Source organism: Numida meleagris, chromosome 5, assembly GCF_002078875.1.
Source record: "Numida meleagris isolate 19003 breed g44 Domestic line chromosome 5, NumMel1.0, whole genome shotgun sequence".
NCBI lineage: Eukaryota > Metazoa > Chordata > Aves > Galliformes > Numididae > Numida > Numida meleagris.
The window spans coordinates 50,917,334-50,932,473 of record NC_034413.1 but is presented as its reverse complement, the minus strand read 5'-3'; the positions used below and the strand labels follow the sequence as shown (position 1 = coordinate 50,932,473).

Below are 15,140 nucleotides of genomic sequence, written 5' to 3'. Positions count from 1 at the left end.
CGAGACGGGGCGCGCTCGCGGGAGCGCCCTCCGGGGATCGTCCCCTGGAGCGGCCCTGGCAGCCCGCGCCGGGCTCCGCGCAGCGGGCCGGGGGGTGCCCTCGGGAACGGCGGCGTTAAAGGCGGCGTCTTTGCCGCGGCTCGTTGCAGTGTACCTACATCACGGTTGAGCAAGTGGAGCGAACCTACGCCGTGGTCCTGAGCCGCCCGTCCTGGCTGTGGGGCGCAGAGATGGGCGCCAACGAGCACGGGGTGTGCATCGGGAACGAGGCCGTGTGGGGCCGCGAGGAGGTGTGCGGCGCCGAGGCGCTCCTGGGCATGGATCTCGTAAGGTCTGCACGCGCGGCTTTGGTAAATGGGACTGGATTCAGAACTTAATTTCAGAACGTTCGCATTGAGTTACGTGGGGAAATAGGTGCCTTGGCTTGCAGGAGACACGTCTGTCTCTTCTGCTGTTTTCGCCATGGTTAAAAATAAGTATTTACTGGCACAGCAGTTAGCTTGTTCCTCTCTGCCAGGAGCTGGGGATGGGAGAGGTATTACACCCTGAAATAGTCTGACAAGGAAGTTATCTGGCATCTTTTTTCTCTACGAAGCTAATCTGAAACACGACTCGTAACAGGAGCACAGCTGGACTTAAGGACCTAGTGCTTGGGCCTTTCCTAAGGTCCGGTCTCACTTCCTATTTCCCCCTTTAAGCTTCAGACTTAGCCCCACTTCTCCATATAAATAATGAAAACTACTTTTGCCTGTCTGGCTGTGTGCCAGCATAACTCGTTGCCTTACAGCAGCAGCCACCTCTTCTTCCCCCCAGTCCAGAGCCCACTGCCTAGGAGCCCGTGTCCTTCTGTATTTCCATTTGGTTGTTCTTCCCCACGTCAGGGCCACAGAAGGCTCACTTCAGACAAGCGCTTTAAACTGACTTACTCCTTGCTCTCTCACTAGAGCAAACAGGCATCGGGTACACATAAAAACAGCACTGCATTTCAATCTGAATACTCGTGCTGAATAGTTACGTTAAAGCTTGTAATTGCAAAGATAACATCTTCCTTCTGTTTTAGGCTTGGACTTGAGAGAGCGGACACAGCCGAAAAAGCTCTTACTGTCATAGTCGATTTGCTAGAAAAATACGGACAGGGCGGAAACTGCATGGAGAGCCACATGGCCTTTACATACCATAACAGCTTTCTGATAGCTGACAGAAAGGAAGCATGGGTACTGGAGACATCAGGAAAATACTGGGCAGCAGAAAAAGTAGAAGGTATGGATGATGCTCTTTTTGTTTTAAGTATTTTGAATGTGGTGACAATTGGCAATTTTCTAGTTTTCATTTACCACTTCGTGAAGGCATGAAACTAGCCTCAGGACATGGATGCGTGCCTGAAGGCACTGGGAGTTGCATCCTAGGGTAGCAGTTTCTCAGAGGGTGTTTTCAGAGAAAAGATGACCACTTCTGCACTTGGAGAACAGAAGACAGCAAGCAGGTTGGGGTGAGAACGGCAGCAGTACGTGCAGTCTTAAGGATGGTGGTAATCAGTTACCATTTAGTTCAGTAACAGGTCGGTGCTGACAGGGTCAGTGGGCCCTGAAGTGGTCGAGCTGTGTCTTTCGAGGTCTGAGAACATAAAGATGGGAACAATCGAGACAGAGCTTGGAATTTGATGGTAGCAGTGGAATAAAATGACTCAGAACTGAGGTGGCAGTGAAATTCCAATCAAAATACATGCAGCCACGGAGGTAGTGCAAAAAATGAAACCGCGTGATTGCACAGATCTTGTGGGAAACTCTTCAATACATCATTTGCATCAGTAAGCTGCTAAGCTAAATGTAAACAACGGGACAGGAAAAAGCATTCAATGTGTTAAAATGATTCTTTCTTCACCTTACAAATAGGAGGTGTACGGAATATTTCCAACCAGCTCTCTATCACAACCAAGATTGACAGAGAACATCCGGAGATGAAGGAATATGCCAAAAGCAAGGGTTGGTGGGATGGGGAAAAGGAATTTGATTTTGCTGCCGCGTATTCTTATGTAAATACCGCCAGAATGACTACATCCAGAAGCCGTTATTGTGAAGGCTACAAACTCCTGAACAAACATAAAGGTATCATTTTTGGTATTTTTTAAGACTGTTTAGTGAGCTACATTAATTTAAATCGTAAATGATTAAACCTCTGATGTGGGCAGTCTTTTATATGATCTGGTGAACCAGAACATGGTTTTTCCTAAAGGAGAAACACTCAACTTTGGAGACTTATATCCATTTTTGCCAATTTGGTGACGAGGAAAAAACTAAACCAAGCATCCAATATCAAACACCCAGCTACACTAACAGCACTGAGATGTCACATTACGACCATACTGCTAAAGAGTCTATAAGACCTCGCTCTGAATCGTTTTGATACGCTGTGTACTACTGCTGTACCGCTAACTAAAAGCAGAGGCTAAAACAGACTCCCCAGGGTTGGCAACCATAAGTAATCCTATGAACATCTTTAATCTGAGCCCATTCAACAGCACAGCGTTCACATACATTTCTTGTGTTTATTTTTGAGATTGTTTTTTTAAATCTTTCTGATTTCCCTGTAACTGCTACTCTAACCTTATGCAGCCTAATGGAACGCTGAGAGCAGAATAAAAGAATTTTCTGTACTCCAAGCAGGTGCTCCTAATCACCAACTTATTTATTTTTCAGACCTCTCTAGAGAGAAGCTATTACTTCAAACTGCATCCACCTGGCAGCTTTTTGATACATCTGCCTTCACTTGCTCATTTGAAGTAATTAATTTGAACTCCAGTAACCCCACACCCCAGCGTTCTTTACTTATTTGGCTGAGCTCTGTCAGACCAAGTTCAGCAGTTAGTTCATGCATCAGAATGAATTACCTTTTGCTTTCCTGCTTTAGTGATCATGTAAATCCCACATTCATTTTGGGAATTGCAGGTTCTGAATACTGAAAGCATTTTCATAATACCTGTATTTACCTGTATGATAACAACGCTGAGATTCTATCAGCATTTTCATTCTAAATCCCCATTTTCAGGCATTTACCTGAGCCATTTTAACAATCACACTAGGTGTTCGAGTTATCAGCCTCACATGGTTTCAGTTTTGTTTAGATTTATTTTAAATAGGTGTCCCAACTAGAAGCTATTTGGTTTAAAGCAGCAGTAAAATCACTGCTTTCTTAATCCATCCTGCCCAGCTTTTACCTTCCATGGCATTACATCTTTTTTTTTTTTCCCCAGGCTTCCTACTACATGAAGACCACTTTTAGATAAATGTTATTCACATTTCAAATAATAAGGAATGTATTTTAGGAATATACAGTAATTAAAAAAAAAAGCCTAGTGGAAAATAGGCAACACCTTTTGTGCTCGACATGTTGCCAACTTGCAGGTCACAAACTGACTGCTGCTTAATTTCTTTGATTTGTCCAGCTTGCTGATTTTTATTCTGACTTGCCCAGGCAATTGTGGGAATGCTAGGAAAAGATTATTTCCCTGTAGGCCTGTCTACACACAGTTTGTACCGTGTATTTAAAAAAAGGCACATCTGACTTAGTAACAGTATATTTGAAGAGCAAACAGCAGGACAGTTTAAAAAATATATTTTTATGCGGCCAGAACTTCACTGAGGCCACCACAAGGAGATCAAATGTAGATGATGCTTCCCAGCAGAAAAAACCACAGTGAATTAACTAGTCTTTTTCTGTTCTAAGCATATGCTCAACTGGTACAACAAATCTGAAAAAAGTGTTGCAAGTGCTGCCTGTTAGAATATTGGATTGCCTAGGGCTACCAGGCCAGGGTTTCTGCTTAGCCGTACGGTATATATGAACAGCAACAGCACGTGAAGACTAGATGCTGAGCATCTAGATGCTCACCTTGTTGAGAAGAACTATTATCATAAAGACAATTGGTACTATATTTCTCATAGGCAGGTAGAACATCTTGAAAGATGGATTTACTATTGTCCTTTCTGTTGATTCTGGGTATAAAATAAGTTACTGAAGTTTGTTGTTCCAACTGTCATCTTAAAGCTTAAGTCCTTTGGAAGGTCAGATGTTAGCACAAAAAAAAAAGTCTCAGGGCTTAATGTCAAAGGTGTACTAAGTCCATGCACAGCTACTTTTTAGATTTCTCAGCAGCCTAATGGCATTACCTGTGTACAAATCACAATGACCAATATGACTGTCTTTTCAACTCCAACACAATACTTAAAGTTCAGCCTTTAATCCAAGCTACTAATTTTCATCTGAAAAGTTACTGTGTGGATGACCATTTGCAAGCCATACGCACCTTACCTTTCTGGGAAACATCTCCCTCCTCCCTTTTGAAGTCATAAATGTTATAGCTCATTTTCACCTACACTCCAAAATAAATACTTGGGGGAAAACAGTGATATTTTAAAGTGTTATGTATTAAGGTATGATTTGGGTTTTTTTGCCGATACGGACAAAGCAAGGTTGGGATTGCCTACTGAAGGTAAAAGCAGCCAGTTGCAGAAAATGTACCAGTTGGCAGTATAAATAGCACTGTGTGTAAATGATTGTTTTGTATCTGAAATAGGCACTATAACTTCTGAAACAATGATGGAAATTCTTCGTGACAAAGAGAGTGGCATTAATATGGAAGGTGGTTTTATGACAACTGGAAGCATGGTGTCCGTGTTGCCTCAGGACCCTAATCTGCCATGCATTCACTTCTTTACGGGAACTCCAGACCCTGCAAGGTGATGCAGCAGCAAGTCATGATGATAAAAAGCTGTAAATACTGAAATGAAGTATATCAGTTTGTCTAACTATATTCCTTTTTGTTTTGTTTCCCCAAAAACCCACAATCAAGTAGTAGGGGGAATGTAATGCTCATTGTACGTTAATACCCTCTTCCAACTTACTTAGTGAAACGTGCTGCTATCACACTGACTTAAAAACACATTAGGAGAATTTTTCTTTTTAATGTTTTAAAAACTTCTTCCTTGAGAGAAGGAAGTAGAAGTATGGGGAAATTACAGCAGTCTACTGACTCCTTTTTAACACAACTGTATCAGTAAAAAAATTCTGTTCTATTTTCTCTTCCTAGGTCTGTGTTCAAGCCTTTCATTTTTGTGCCTGGTATTACTGAGTTATTAAAAACTAGCTCCCCTACATTTGGTTCTGATGATCCAGTCAAGAAGCAGCCACGTTTTCAGAGTAAGCCAGATCGAAGACATGAGCTCTATAAAAAACATGAAAGTGCTGCTGTAGTTATGGAAACTATGAAGGTATGTTGATTAAATCAGATTTCAGTCCAAGCAGGTGGCTTATATAAGCTCCTTGCTCACATTTTGTTAATGTGATACCATTAAATGCCCTTTGATGGATGGTGAAGAACATGGTAGTGCTCCAGAAGCCAGTTTTCTTGGCATCTGGCAGGCTTATGTTTCTAACACTAAGAACTGAAACTAGCTGTACCCCCAGGCATGGCCCCAGAGAAGTATCTGTACTGCTTATCTTGCAAAGAAGCAGGCCGTACATACACCTGTACTAGTCAGACAGCAGGGAAGGGGTTGAGCAGCTGTAGGCAAATATACAGCTCCTCATACGACTGCTTAAAACTCTTCAGGGCCCTGGTCTCTGCCAGCAAGGAGATCATGCCTTTTACCATTGCTTGGTGTGGACAGACTCTCTTATGCGTGTCATGTCAGACAACCTTAGGAACAGAACCTCAGTTTTGTATTTTACTTAGTTTCTGTGAGCACCCCAGGCTAGATACATCTTCAGCCAAATTTTAAGTAATCCTAGCGAGGACACTAGGTACAATGGTATGTCATTTCTGGGGTTAGATGTTAATGAGACATGCCCCTCCTCCTCCCTGATGAAGCAATGGAAATAGCTTTTCTTTGTGAACAGCTGATTTGTCCTTACCTACAACAGCTTCACCTGTCATAAAGCAGTTATTCTAGTCATATATTGAATAGTCCAACTTCTGTTTCTGCTTTTTCCTCTTATTCTCCTCCTTACCCCAGAGCTCCTTTCCCCACAAAATTAGCATCTCACTGACAATCATGGCAACGCAGTCACTAGTACATCTCAGGATCCTGGCAGTGCCAAGTTGCACCAAGTATTAAAACCAAGTAGACTTTAGCAACGTTTACAACACATACATTGTACGTAGCTCTGGACACAACAGTTATAGGGACCCTAATTTTGCTAATCTAAATGGCAGCATGGAGATAGCAAGCAATATAGAAATATCTGAAATACACAGAAGTTACTCTGAAGCAGCCAAAATAACATAGCATTAAGCAGTTTATATTGAGCAATTTCCCTGGGCATCAGGAGAGGAAACAAGATCACAAAGATAGTTGGGCACAGAGGTAAACCAGGAAGGCAGGTACTTCTAACAGTAGTGTCTCTCCTGTTTACACGGTTAACATGTTCTGAAAAACAGGCATAAGCCCACTGAAGTTCTGCTAGCATAAATTCCTGGAGCAGCTCCCCTCCACGGCACATTAGTCAAAGGATGTAAGGGAAGTGGAAAGAGTGCTAGGTGGTAATAGAAAAGATCTAAGAAAATTTGCCATAGTGCTAACTTCTACCACCACAAACTTGTACCCTATAAACAGTTATGGGGTTAAATAAGGACAGTACAACAGCATTTTGTGGCGGTGAACACTACATACTCTGTATAGCTTCTAGTGAATCACAGGTGCTTCTTTTTGCAGGGCAAAGGTAAAAAAATGCTGGAAGAGATACAGAAGCTGGAGAAAAAGAAGATGAGTGAAATGGAATCGATCCTGCAAAATGGATGTCCTGACATTAACCAAGTGGTTAACCTGTTTTCACAGTGTGTAGATGAAGAACTCAAAATATATGGTTAAAATTACTATTTGAATGGATTGCTTTTATATTTATCTCTTGTCATGGAGTGGCTCTATAGATTACCTCCTATTTTCAATATACCAGTTATTTAGTATGGACAGTTTTAAAGACGCAGATTTCTATTCAGGCCAAACAGTTTTTGGTTGTAGGAAGCAAGGTAGAAAAGCCTCTTCAGAGCTAGGCAGTACCTTTGTAAGTGGCAAAAAGCTGTCAGCAGAGACTGATTTTCCAATGAACTGATGCAGCTGGAATCCAATAGCTTGACTAAGTTGCAGAACAACCCCATGTTACACACATGTAACTTTTGTAGTCAAAATAATAATTGCAGCAGAATTTTTCCTTGCCTGAATTTAAATGGCCAGGCTGGAAGACTTTCTAAAATTTAGAAAGTATTGCTTTCACTGAATAAAAAGGAAACTGGTATGCAGGTTAAAAAGATCAATGTTCAGCTTTCTGAGGTACATTTCATATATCCTACTCCGTAACAATGGATGACGCTAAGAGCTTAAACTATACGGAATCCAAATCATAATTTTAGCATGAATTGTTGTGTAATCTGATTACTTGAAATTCAATAGAGCAAGCATCTTGCAGTTTACCTACCACGCGATTTTCACTTCCCTATTTTTCCCACCGATACCAAAAAATAATTTATTTACCTGCAATATAATTACTATAAGTTAATTCTGTAATATGTTTTATAATGTCTGGAAGTTTTTTAAATGCTTCCTTTATTGTTACCTTTTTGTTTGTTTTAAATCAGGCAACTGGAAATGAATAAGACAGGGAACATAAGTATATACATATACTCAATGGAGCACTTAAAAGAACTCTTCAATTTTTTTCGCTTTATTTTAACCATACCTTGTTAAGCTAAAATTGCTAAACTCAAAAGTTGATTTAATGAAGCTTTTCCTCCACCATCCCACTAAAAGCAGTGATTGAACTGTGACAGTACTTCTATTAACCATAGCGAGGGATAAAGAGAGCAAAAAAAGAAGGAAGGTTCTGACTTTGCTACGTGATCGAGCAGGATGAAAATTACAACTGGAAGGAAAAATAATCTCAATACTCCCGTGGACCTTCAGAAGAGAACGTGTAACATGAAATGGAGCATTGAAACTACAGTGGTAGTAGGTGACAAGACGCAGCATCCCCACAGACCACAGAAAGACCATTCCTTTGAAGAACGCTTTATATTTGCTCAGTTTCTAGAGTTGTCTCAGATGTAAGAAAACTAGGAGTAGTTTTCTGGTTTTGCAAGCCATTCTGTATTCCCACAGGAAAAAACAATCTAGGCAGATATAAGAAATCCATATAAAATTAATTTTGTAGTATGCTGCCAAACAAAGAAGATAATGAAAGATTGATAAAATTTGTTCTTTTTGATTAATGTGGTGGTAACATATTCAGATCCACACCAAAAAAGGAAAGGGTCAGTAACAGTTCTTCAACTTCCTATTCTAGAGATCATATATTGACTGAATGGCAATAACAAGTAAGACTATGAAAGTAAGCTTGAGTCAACTGTGAACCTTTTGCGCGTGTTACCAACAACATTTCTTAGCAATTCAGTAGGACATGGATGTTTGTGGACTAGATGGTATATTTAATAAAAATATGCTGTATTTACCCATTTTCCTCATGAATGTCTGTATCTGACAGTTAATTTGCATAGGTGTTCTACTGTGGATCAAAAGATTTTCCACACAAGCTCCATGATAATTTCAAAGAAGCAATAAATGCCAGGTACAACTGTGCCAGAAACCAAGGTAAGAGTCAAGTTTACGAGCGGCATAGCAAAATGAGGTACTATATTTGCAATGTAGCATAAAAATGTGTAAAGTTACAAAAGAAGTAGTGAAGATGGTTGCATAGGCATTTAAGCAAACTTCTTGGCCACTTAATCACAGGATGGCAATTAACCAGGTTATCAGGTTGAACACACATTGGTCAGACTGTAATAGGGGCAGGTACAGGCCAGCTATTCTAGTTTCTGCATTGTCTTTCAGTTACTTGTCTACAGAATACACAGTAAAAACAGTATGATGTTTTCAGATCTATCAAGTCACAGCCAATAGTGTAGAAGGTATTTTGGTACTTTTCTTCCTGGGATTTCATCCTCCTAGTACACATGTGGTACAAAACACAAGATAAAGATGAGACCAGAAGAAATAAATAACACACCCCCACAACCATACTTAAAATATATATACACATCAGAATGTCCTCTAGAGGGCAATCTTTGCATGTATTTCACCTAGAACTGTCTTACAGGTGTTTTTTTGTTTTTGGTTTTTTTTAATCTAGAACTTAATTAAGGATCATTATTTAAAAACTAATAATTAAAAACAATTACAACCTCCAAGTTAACCGATATCTATCCTAAACTAATGAACCTTCAAAACAAAAGAACTCATTGCATCACTGACCAACTCTTTAAAGCAAACCTGTTTACCAAAAACTCACACATCAGTAGATCAACTGCTGATGTACATTGAACTGTCAACTATTCTAAAGCCTACTGGTGCTCCCTTGTGGAATCAAATACTTGTCAGGTATAAGAGTTAAATAACTTCCTAATGTTATTCTAAACATGTTCTTTGCTTCCAAAAATCCAGTGATACAGAAATAATTTAGCATGTTCCATGTTTGTTTTACAGTCAATTCGTTAACCAGAGTCTCATCAGACTAACAGTATGATATCAGCAGTCACAGTATTGTAACAGTTAATCTAATCACAAATGACAAAAAAAAAATATGGTTAACAGATGTTCTCCTTCATTAGATTTTTAAAAAGGAGCCTTTTCTACGCAAATATTTTGAGCAATTTCTTATTTAAAACATACGTTGTTTTCAAATCTAGGGAGTATTAGAGCCATTATTAAGAGGCCAAGGCAAGAACTTCATCATGAAAATGAGGAAGAGCAGAGTGCAAGAATGATGACTACATTTAGGACCATAGAACTGAGACTAGTTAAACTTGAACATTTGAAGGATTTTCTTAAATAAAAAGTATTTGGTAAGGAGATGATAATGCAAAACATTCCTGAAGATCTGAATTAGCTCCTTGCTGGTACCAGGAGCAGGCATGCTATCAAAAGAAAACTGGTGGACATTCATGAACAACTCCTCTGCATACTCCAGAGGCACCAAGGACAGACTTAAGACATAGCAAATCTGAAATCCAAGAGCCACTTTAACATATCTCTCAAAAAGACACACTTCTCATACAACTCACGTGCACGTGTAACCCTCGCACGCCCTGCATCACACCAAAACTCACAGCTCTGAAATCAATATCAGATTTATTAATAAGTTACAATATTTAGAAGCCAGACATATAGCTTCTGCTCTTTAGACATGTATGTCTAGTCATTCCAAAATAACTGATGTCGTCGTCTTCAGCATTTCTAATGGAAATAAAACAATTGTTTTCCTTTGTGGCCACAGCCCGATACAAACATCAATTACTTTGTTGCTGGAAACATTAAAAATACGTCAGTTTGTGTAACATACGTATACAGTAACATTTCAGTGCACACTGCAGATAGGCAATAAGACTGAAATCTTTTGCAGAGTTATAGTTACCATAACATGACTGTTTCCTGAACAGTAGTTTATACTGCTAGAATCACTTTCAGTTCTTAATACAAAGTAAACACATAAGTAGCTGTAATAAAATCTGTATTAAAAAAAAGGATGCTTTTTTAAAAAGTCATTTGCTTGACTATTCCAGATGAGCAAATACTTTTTTAGTATTTGTGTTCCATTCCCTCGTTATATAGCATTCTATATAGACAAATAAATGCCATTCTTGCAGTGTTAGAACTGCTGTTTCCTAGCAGCGTAATGGCTATCAGATACTACAGTTTGTCTTTAACCTCTTCAAAATACTCTTGAAGATTCTGCTTTCAGTGCACAGGAATCTGAATGACACTGGATTAACCACTTAACGTCATAGAGGGATACATGAGGCCTACTTGAAAACTCTGCTATGCACCCAATAATAACATTCCAAGATCTTCAGCTTTTCAAAACCTTAACTTGGATGCTCCATTAGGGATGTTTATAGAATAGACTTAGAAGTCAATGCATGTTATTTAAAAGGCTTTATGGTTTGATAAAATGTTGGGTCTTGACTTGTACAGGTGCTCTAGGCTTCCGCAAGTTCTCTATTCTGAGGCTGGCACTTCTGAATTACAATGGAGGCTTACTCCAGAAAGTAAAAATCCACTCTTGACAGAGCTGCTACCACCACTAAAAGGTAAAACTTCAGAACCAGCTGTTTATGTAAGAATACATCATGTTGTTTCCTAATTTGAGGAGAGGGGAGTTATTTTTCTATGTTTCTGCAGTATCTTTGTAGAAAACCATTGTTTATTCCACTTCTTATTTCCTCAGCATTAGTTCTATGACAATCTCTCCGCTAAAATTCTATTATTATAAATGGGAGATTTTATATTTAAAGGGAAACAAACTGCCTGCTCTGAGGTGTAAACAGCCAGAAAACAGTTCTGGTGTTACACAAGAGTATACAGTAGTAAAAACTGAGGTATGATGGAAGAAGTCCTATTCCTATGGAGTTAGTGGGAGCCTGACCTTAAACAAGGATCAAGATTGCATCACATTGAAATACTAAAAACATACAGCAACATGAAATATTCCCCTCCCATACAGTTTTTTTCATTGTGGCACCAATCACTAAAGTTGCTGTTATAAGTGCATGTATAATATGTCAGTGACACATACCATTTTACTATTTGTTTTGCTGAAAATGGAAGAAATCCAGAGTATCTTGTTTTGTTTTAGTTGCCTTCTGGTTTGAATGCTCACTGAGAATGGCTACCATTTTCTTCAGAATAGACAGAAGTAGAACCACATTTCTTAACTTTACAAGAGAGAGTAACGTGACCCTCCAGGAGCCCTGAGAAAGAAACACTTCCAGTTTCAGCGGCAAAGCCCGAGGAGATGGTCACATTTACCCCTACCTGCCTGTCCTCTGTCTACATGCTCAAGTCACTGGCTCTCAGCTGTAGTTGCTCTCTTTTGAATAAAGTGGTAATATAAGTATTCGTCCCGAAATTCAAATTCATTCGTAATATGCTGGATGACACCTCCTTTCATCAGTCTGTTTCCGTACATCACAGCTTCACCACGGTCAGAGGCAAGGCCAACTTGGATGAGCCAGTTCACCAGGTCACAGCCAAAGAAGATGCCAGGGGAGATCTTTGCACCACACCTGTATGTCAAAGGAATGATTCACCCACATGTTCTGTAAATCTGGTATCACCACTGCACGATGGGGAAAAGCAAGGAAAAATAGCAGGAAACAAGGAAAGACATCATGATAGTTAAGAGCACGTTAGAGGAGAATTTGCAAGTTTTGCATATTAGGGACATGCCAGTATTCACTACCTTTTCCTACAGACACTTCAATGAAAAGCAAGATTTACATACAAAGTTATTTTAGGCCCGTGTAAATAAATATCAACAAACAGAAGCAGCAGTTTTCCTACTAGCGCACACAGTACAAGCTTATTTAGTGGATACTTACTTCCCATGTACTTATTAGCATGACCATTTCTGCAACAGACTATGATTTGAGTGCAGCATGCCTGCAGCAGCAGGACCTCCATCTGCACTTCAATACCACTTTATGATTTCTCTACAGCTTTAAGCAGACAACAACTGCTTATGTATATTGTAAAAAAAAAATAGACCACTTAACTTGAATATCTGGTTAAATATTTACCACATCAGACAGTACTAAGAATAAATGAAAGAAGACCAAACTAATTTACTAATTTATGCAACAGATTTATGAAGTAATTCCACTTACATCTAGCCTAGTTGCAGTAAAATACCATCCTGAAATTTACCTGCAGCAATGAATGTTTCTGCTCATCTAAAAATCTGCTCTATGGAATTTCTAAAGATGATTAATGATTGCACAGGATAGCAAAAATTAAACTTCTATCTTTTTTTTTCCTCTTTTTTTTTTTTTTCTAAGTTAAAAGCAGCAGTAACATACAGCAAGGTAAAAAAAGCAGATACAATACAGCAGATAAAAAAAATCTAACGTAAATAAAAATCCACAATCAGAAGGTCTCAATTACAGCATGTTTAAATCAAAGAGGATAGGATCAAGTTACATAAATATAAATGCTTTATTTTAATCCACAAGGAGAAAAAAAGACATGAAACTTGTTCTGCACAAACATAATATGAAAACAATGAAGCGGTGAAAGTCAGATTTTGATGTATTCTCAGATGATATATAACTAAAAACAACAACAACAAAACACTAAAACCAGCCAAATGAACAGCCCCAAACCCAAGAAACCGCAATAGCAGCAGAAGTACAGGAAACACAGAGCTTTAAAACCTGTCTTATTTCCAAATATTTTCTGATCCTTCATTTCTGTGAGGTAAATCCTTGCACTACTATAGTTCATTTTTCTTAAATTAATAACGTTGTCTCTACTTTTATTTCTTATGGAACACTACTGCTAAAGAAATAGATCTGGAATGTGATTTCAGGTTATATGACTATTGTCAGAATCTCCTCCTTCAGACCTAGTCCTACTTGAGAGCTTCCACACCAAGAGAAGTAAAAGCGTCCTCAAACAACTCTTCATCGCTCCGCTTTATACAGCAGATACATAAATGCAGGCAAGAATCTTATTCCTGATGCTTTTGTCTGCATTTCTCTTCTCATCCACCTAAACGTAACTGAATACATGACCTTTGGTCTAGGTATCATGATTTGGGTCTGTGAGCTTCGGCAATCTCACAATTTGAGGTTTAGGCTTCATGAAGGAATCAGCAAAATAAATTGTATGAACTCAAAATATGCTAAGTCCTGAAGATGTTACACTCCCACACAACAAGTGACTCTGGTGCAATAGTTTTGCCTCCTGCAATAGCTATTAGTAACGTTTTCTACCCTAAATACCAACACCTTCTTAACTGGAAGATGAAAACAAAGTATCACACACATTATTACAGGCACTGACATATACACTTCTTCAGAAAGATTTTGTTCCCGATCTCCTGCTAAATGCAAGAACTGGGGACAGGTCTTAATGAGGTGCTACAAAACCATAAAACCTAGATGAGATAACATGATAATTTGTATCTCAGTGTTTCAGTCTTAGACAAGAAATATTTTCTACGTGTTACTGCAGAATTCTTAATCTTCACTTCGAGGTTTGAGTGAATACATCAGAACAGAAATCACCCACAGAACGACTACACCGCACTTCATTATTTCCAAAAGGTGAGCTATGAGCTTTGCTAACAGGCTAAATGTGAAGGAGGAAAACCTTACCTTCTGCCTTTGACGATGCTTTTGACACAGTGATCTCTATGATAACGAACAAACTGTTGACAGGTCATCCTGATTTCCTCAGGTAGAGTGGGATCTGTATGCCCTGCTGCTTCTCTGCCTCCCCAGAGAAATTCAAGCCTGGAGTGGGGGGGTGGGAACAACAATTAAAAAAAATTAAATCGAACAAAGGCACTTTTAAGGAAACTGGAAATAACAGAATAGAACTCACAGGAAGCTTATCACAGCTCTTTTACTGCTTTTCTGAGTATATTTTTTTATATAATCTTCCTAATATACTTGTATGCCCATTGAACACTGGCAAGTTTTACTCTGGGCTCAGGCAGAAGGAAAGACAGAGTAGCTGGGAGCCAGTCCTAGCTCACAATGCAGCCAGCTAGCTCTTATTTAAAGATGGCTTTGTACAACTTACTTCTCCAAAGTGAGGTACCAATGAAAGTATCCGCACAAAGAACTTGCATGAGCTAATTAATAGAGGACTTTAAAAGAGTGCTGATAGAATCTGGCCCAGCATTCACAAATAAATTTTTATTCCTCAGCTGAAATTATTTCTGAAGATCTACTATTACGTGCTTTACCATCATTAGACAAGGAATTTGTCTATAGGGAGTCTGTGAGATTTTTGTCAGCCTGAGTGTATCAGAACAGCAGTAAAAACTCACGTACAGTGAACTGCAGTTAGCTCTCCGTAGCTGGGAGAGAAAATAAATTTGAAAAAGAAAACAAATAGGGAATTGAATGTTATGACATGGAACACTCAAAACCCTTTTAAAATTATTACTGTTAATAATTAAGCTTATATGTATAAATGTAAACATTCTACTTACCTTCGCTTGAATGGCAGGATGATTAAATGCTTATCTAAGCCAAAAATACCAAAGGAAATGAAGCCCTAAAGGAAAAACATGGGGAAAAGAAGATT

General features: G+C 39.0%; 2 protein-coding genes across 5 annotated transcripts in view; one reads left to right on the top strand and one right to left on the bottom strand.

The window, feature by feature from the left end:
• On the top strand, positions 148-8,512 carry SCRN3 (secernin 3; the record flags this gene model as incomplete). Its single annotated transcript, XM_021398322.1, is given in 6 exon segments — positions 148-331; positions 1,061-1,260; positions 1,893-2,105; positions 4,574-4,736; positions 5,087-5,267; positions 6,711-8,512. Coding segments are annotated over 6 exon segments (1,097 nt in total), but the record flags the coding sequence as incomplete, so codon positions are not given.
• Positions 10,157-15,140, bottom strand: part of GPR155 (G protein-coupled receptor 155) — a 29,642-nt gene continuing 24,658 nt past the window's right edge. For 3 of the 4 annotated variants that reach the window (XM_021398319.1, XM_021398318.1, XM_021398317.1), the window contains 3 exons: positions 15,046-15,110; positions 14,201-14,338; positions 10,157-12,109 (listed from right to left, as the gene is read on the bottom strand). In XM_021398319.1, the coding sequence (XP_021253994.1) occupies positions 11,887-12,109; positions 14,201-14,338; positions 15,046-15,110 (426 nt within the window). In that variant the 3' untranslated portion in view covers positions 10,157-11,886. Of the gene's footprint in view, positions 12,163-14,200; positions 14,339-15,045; positions 15,111-15,140 lie in introns of all 4 variants that reach the window. The other variant, XM_021398320.1, reaches the window with a different exon arrangement.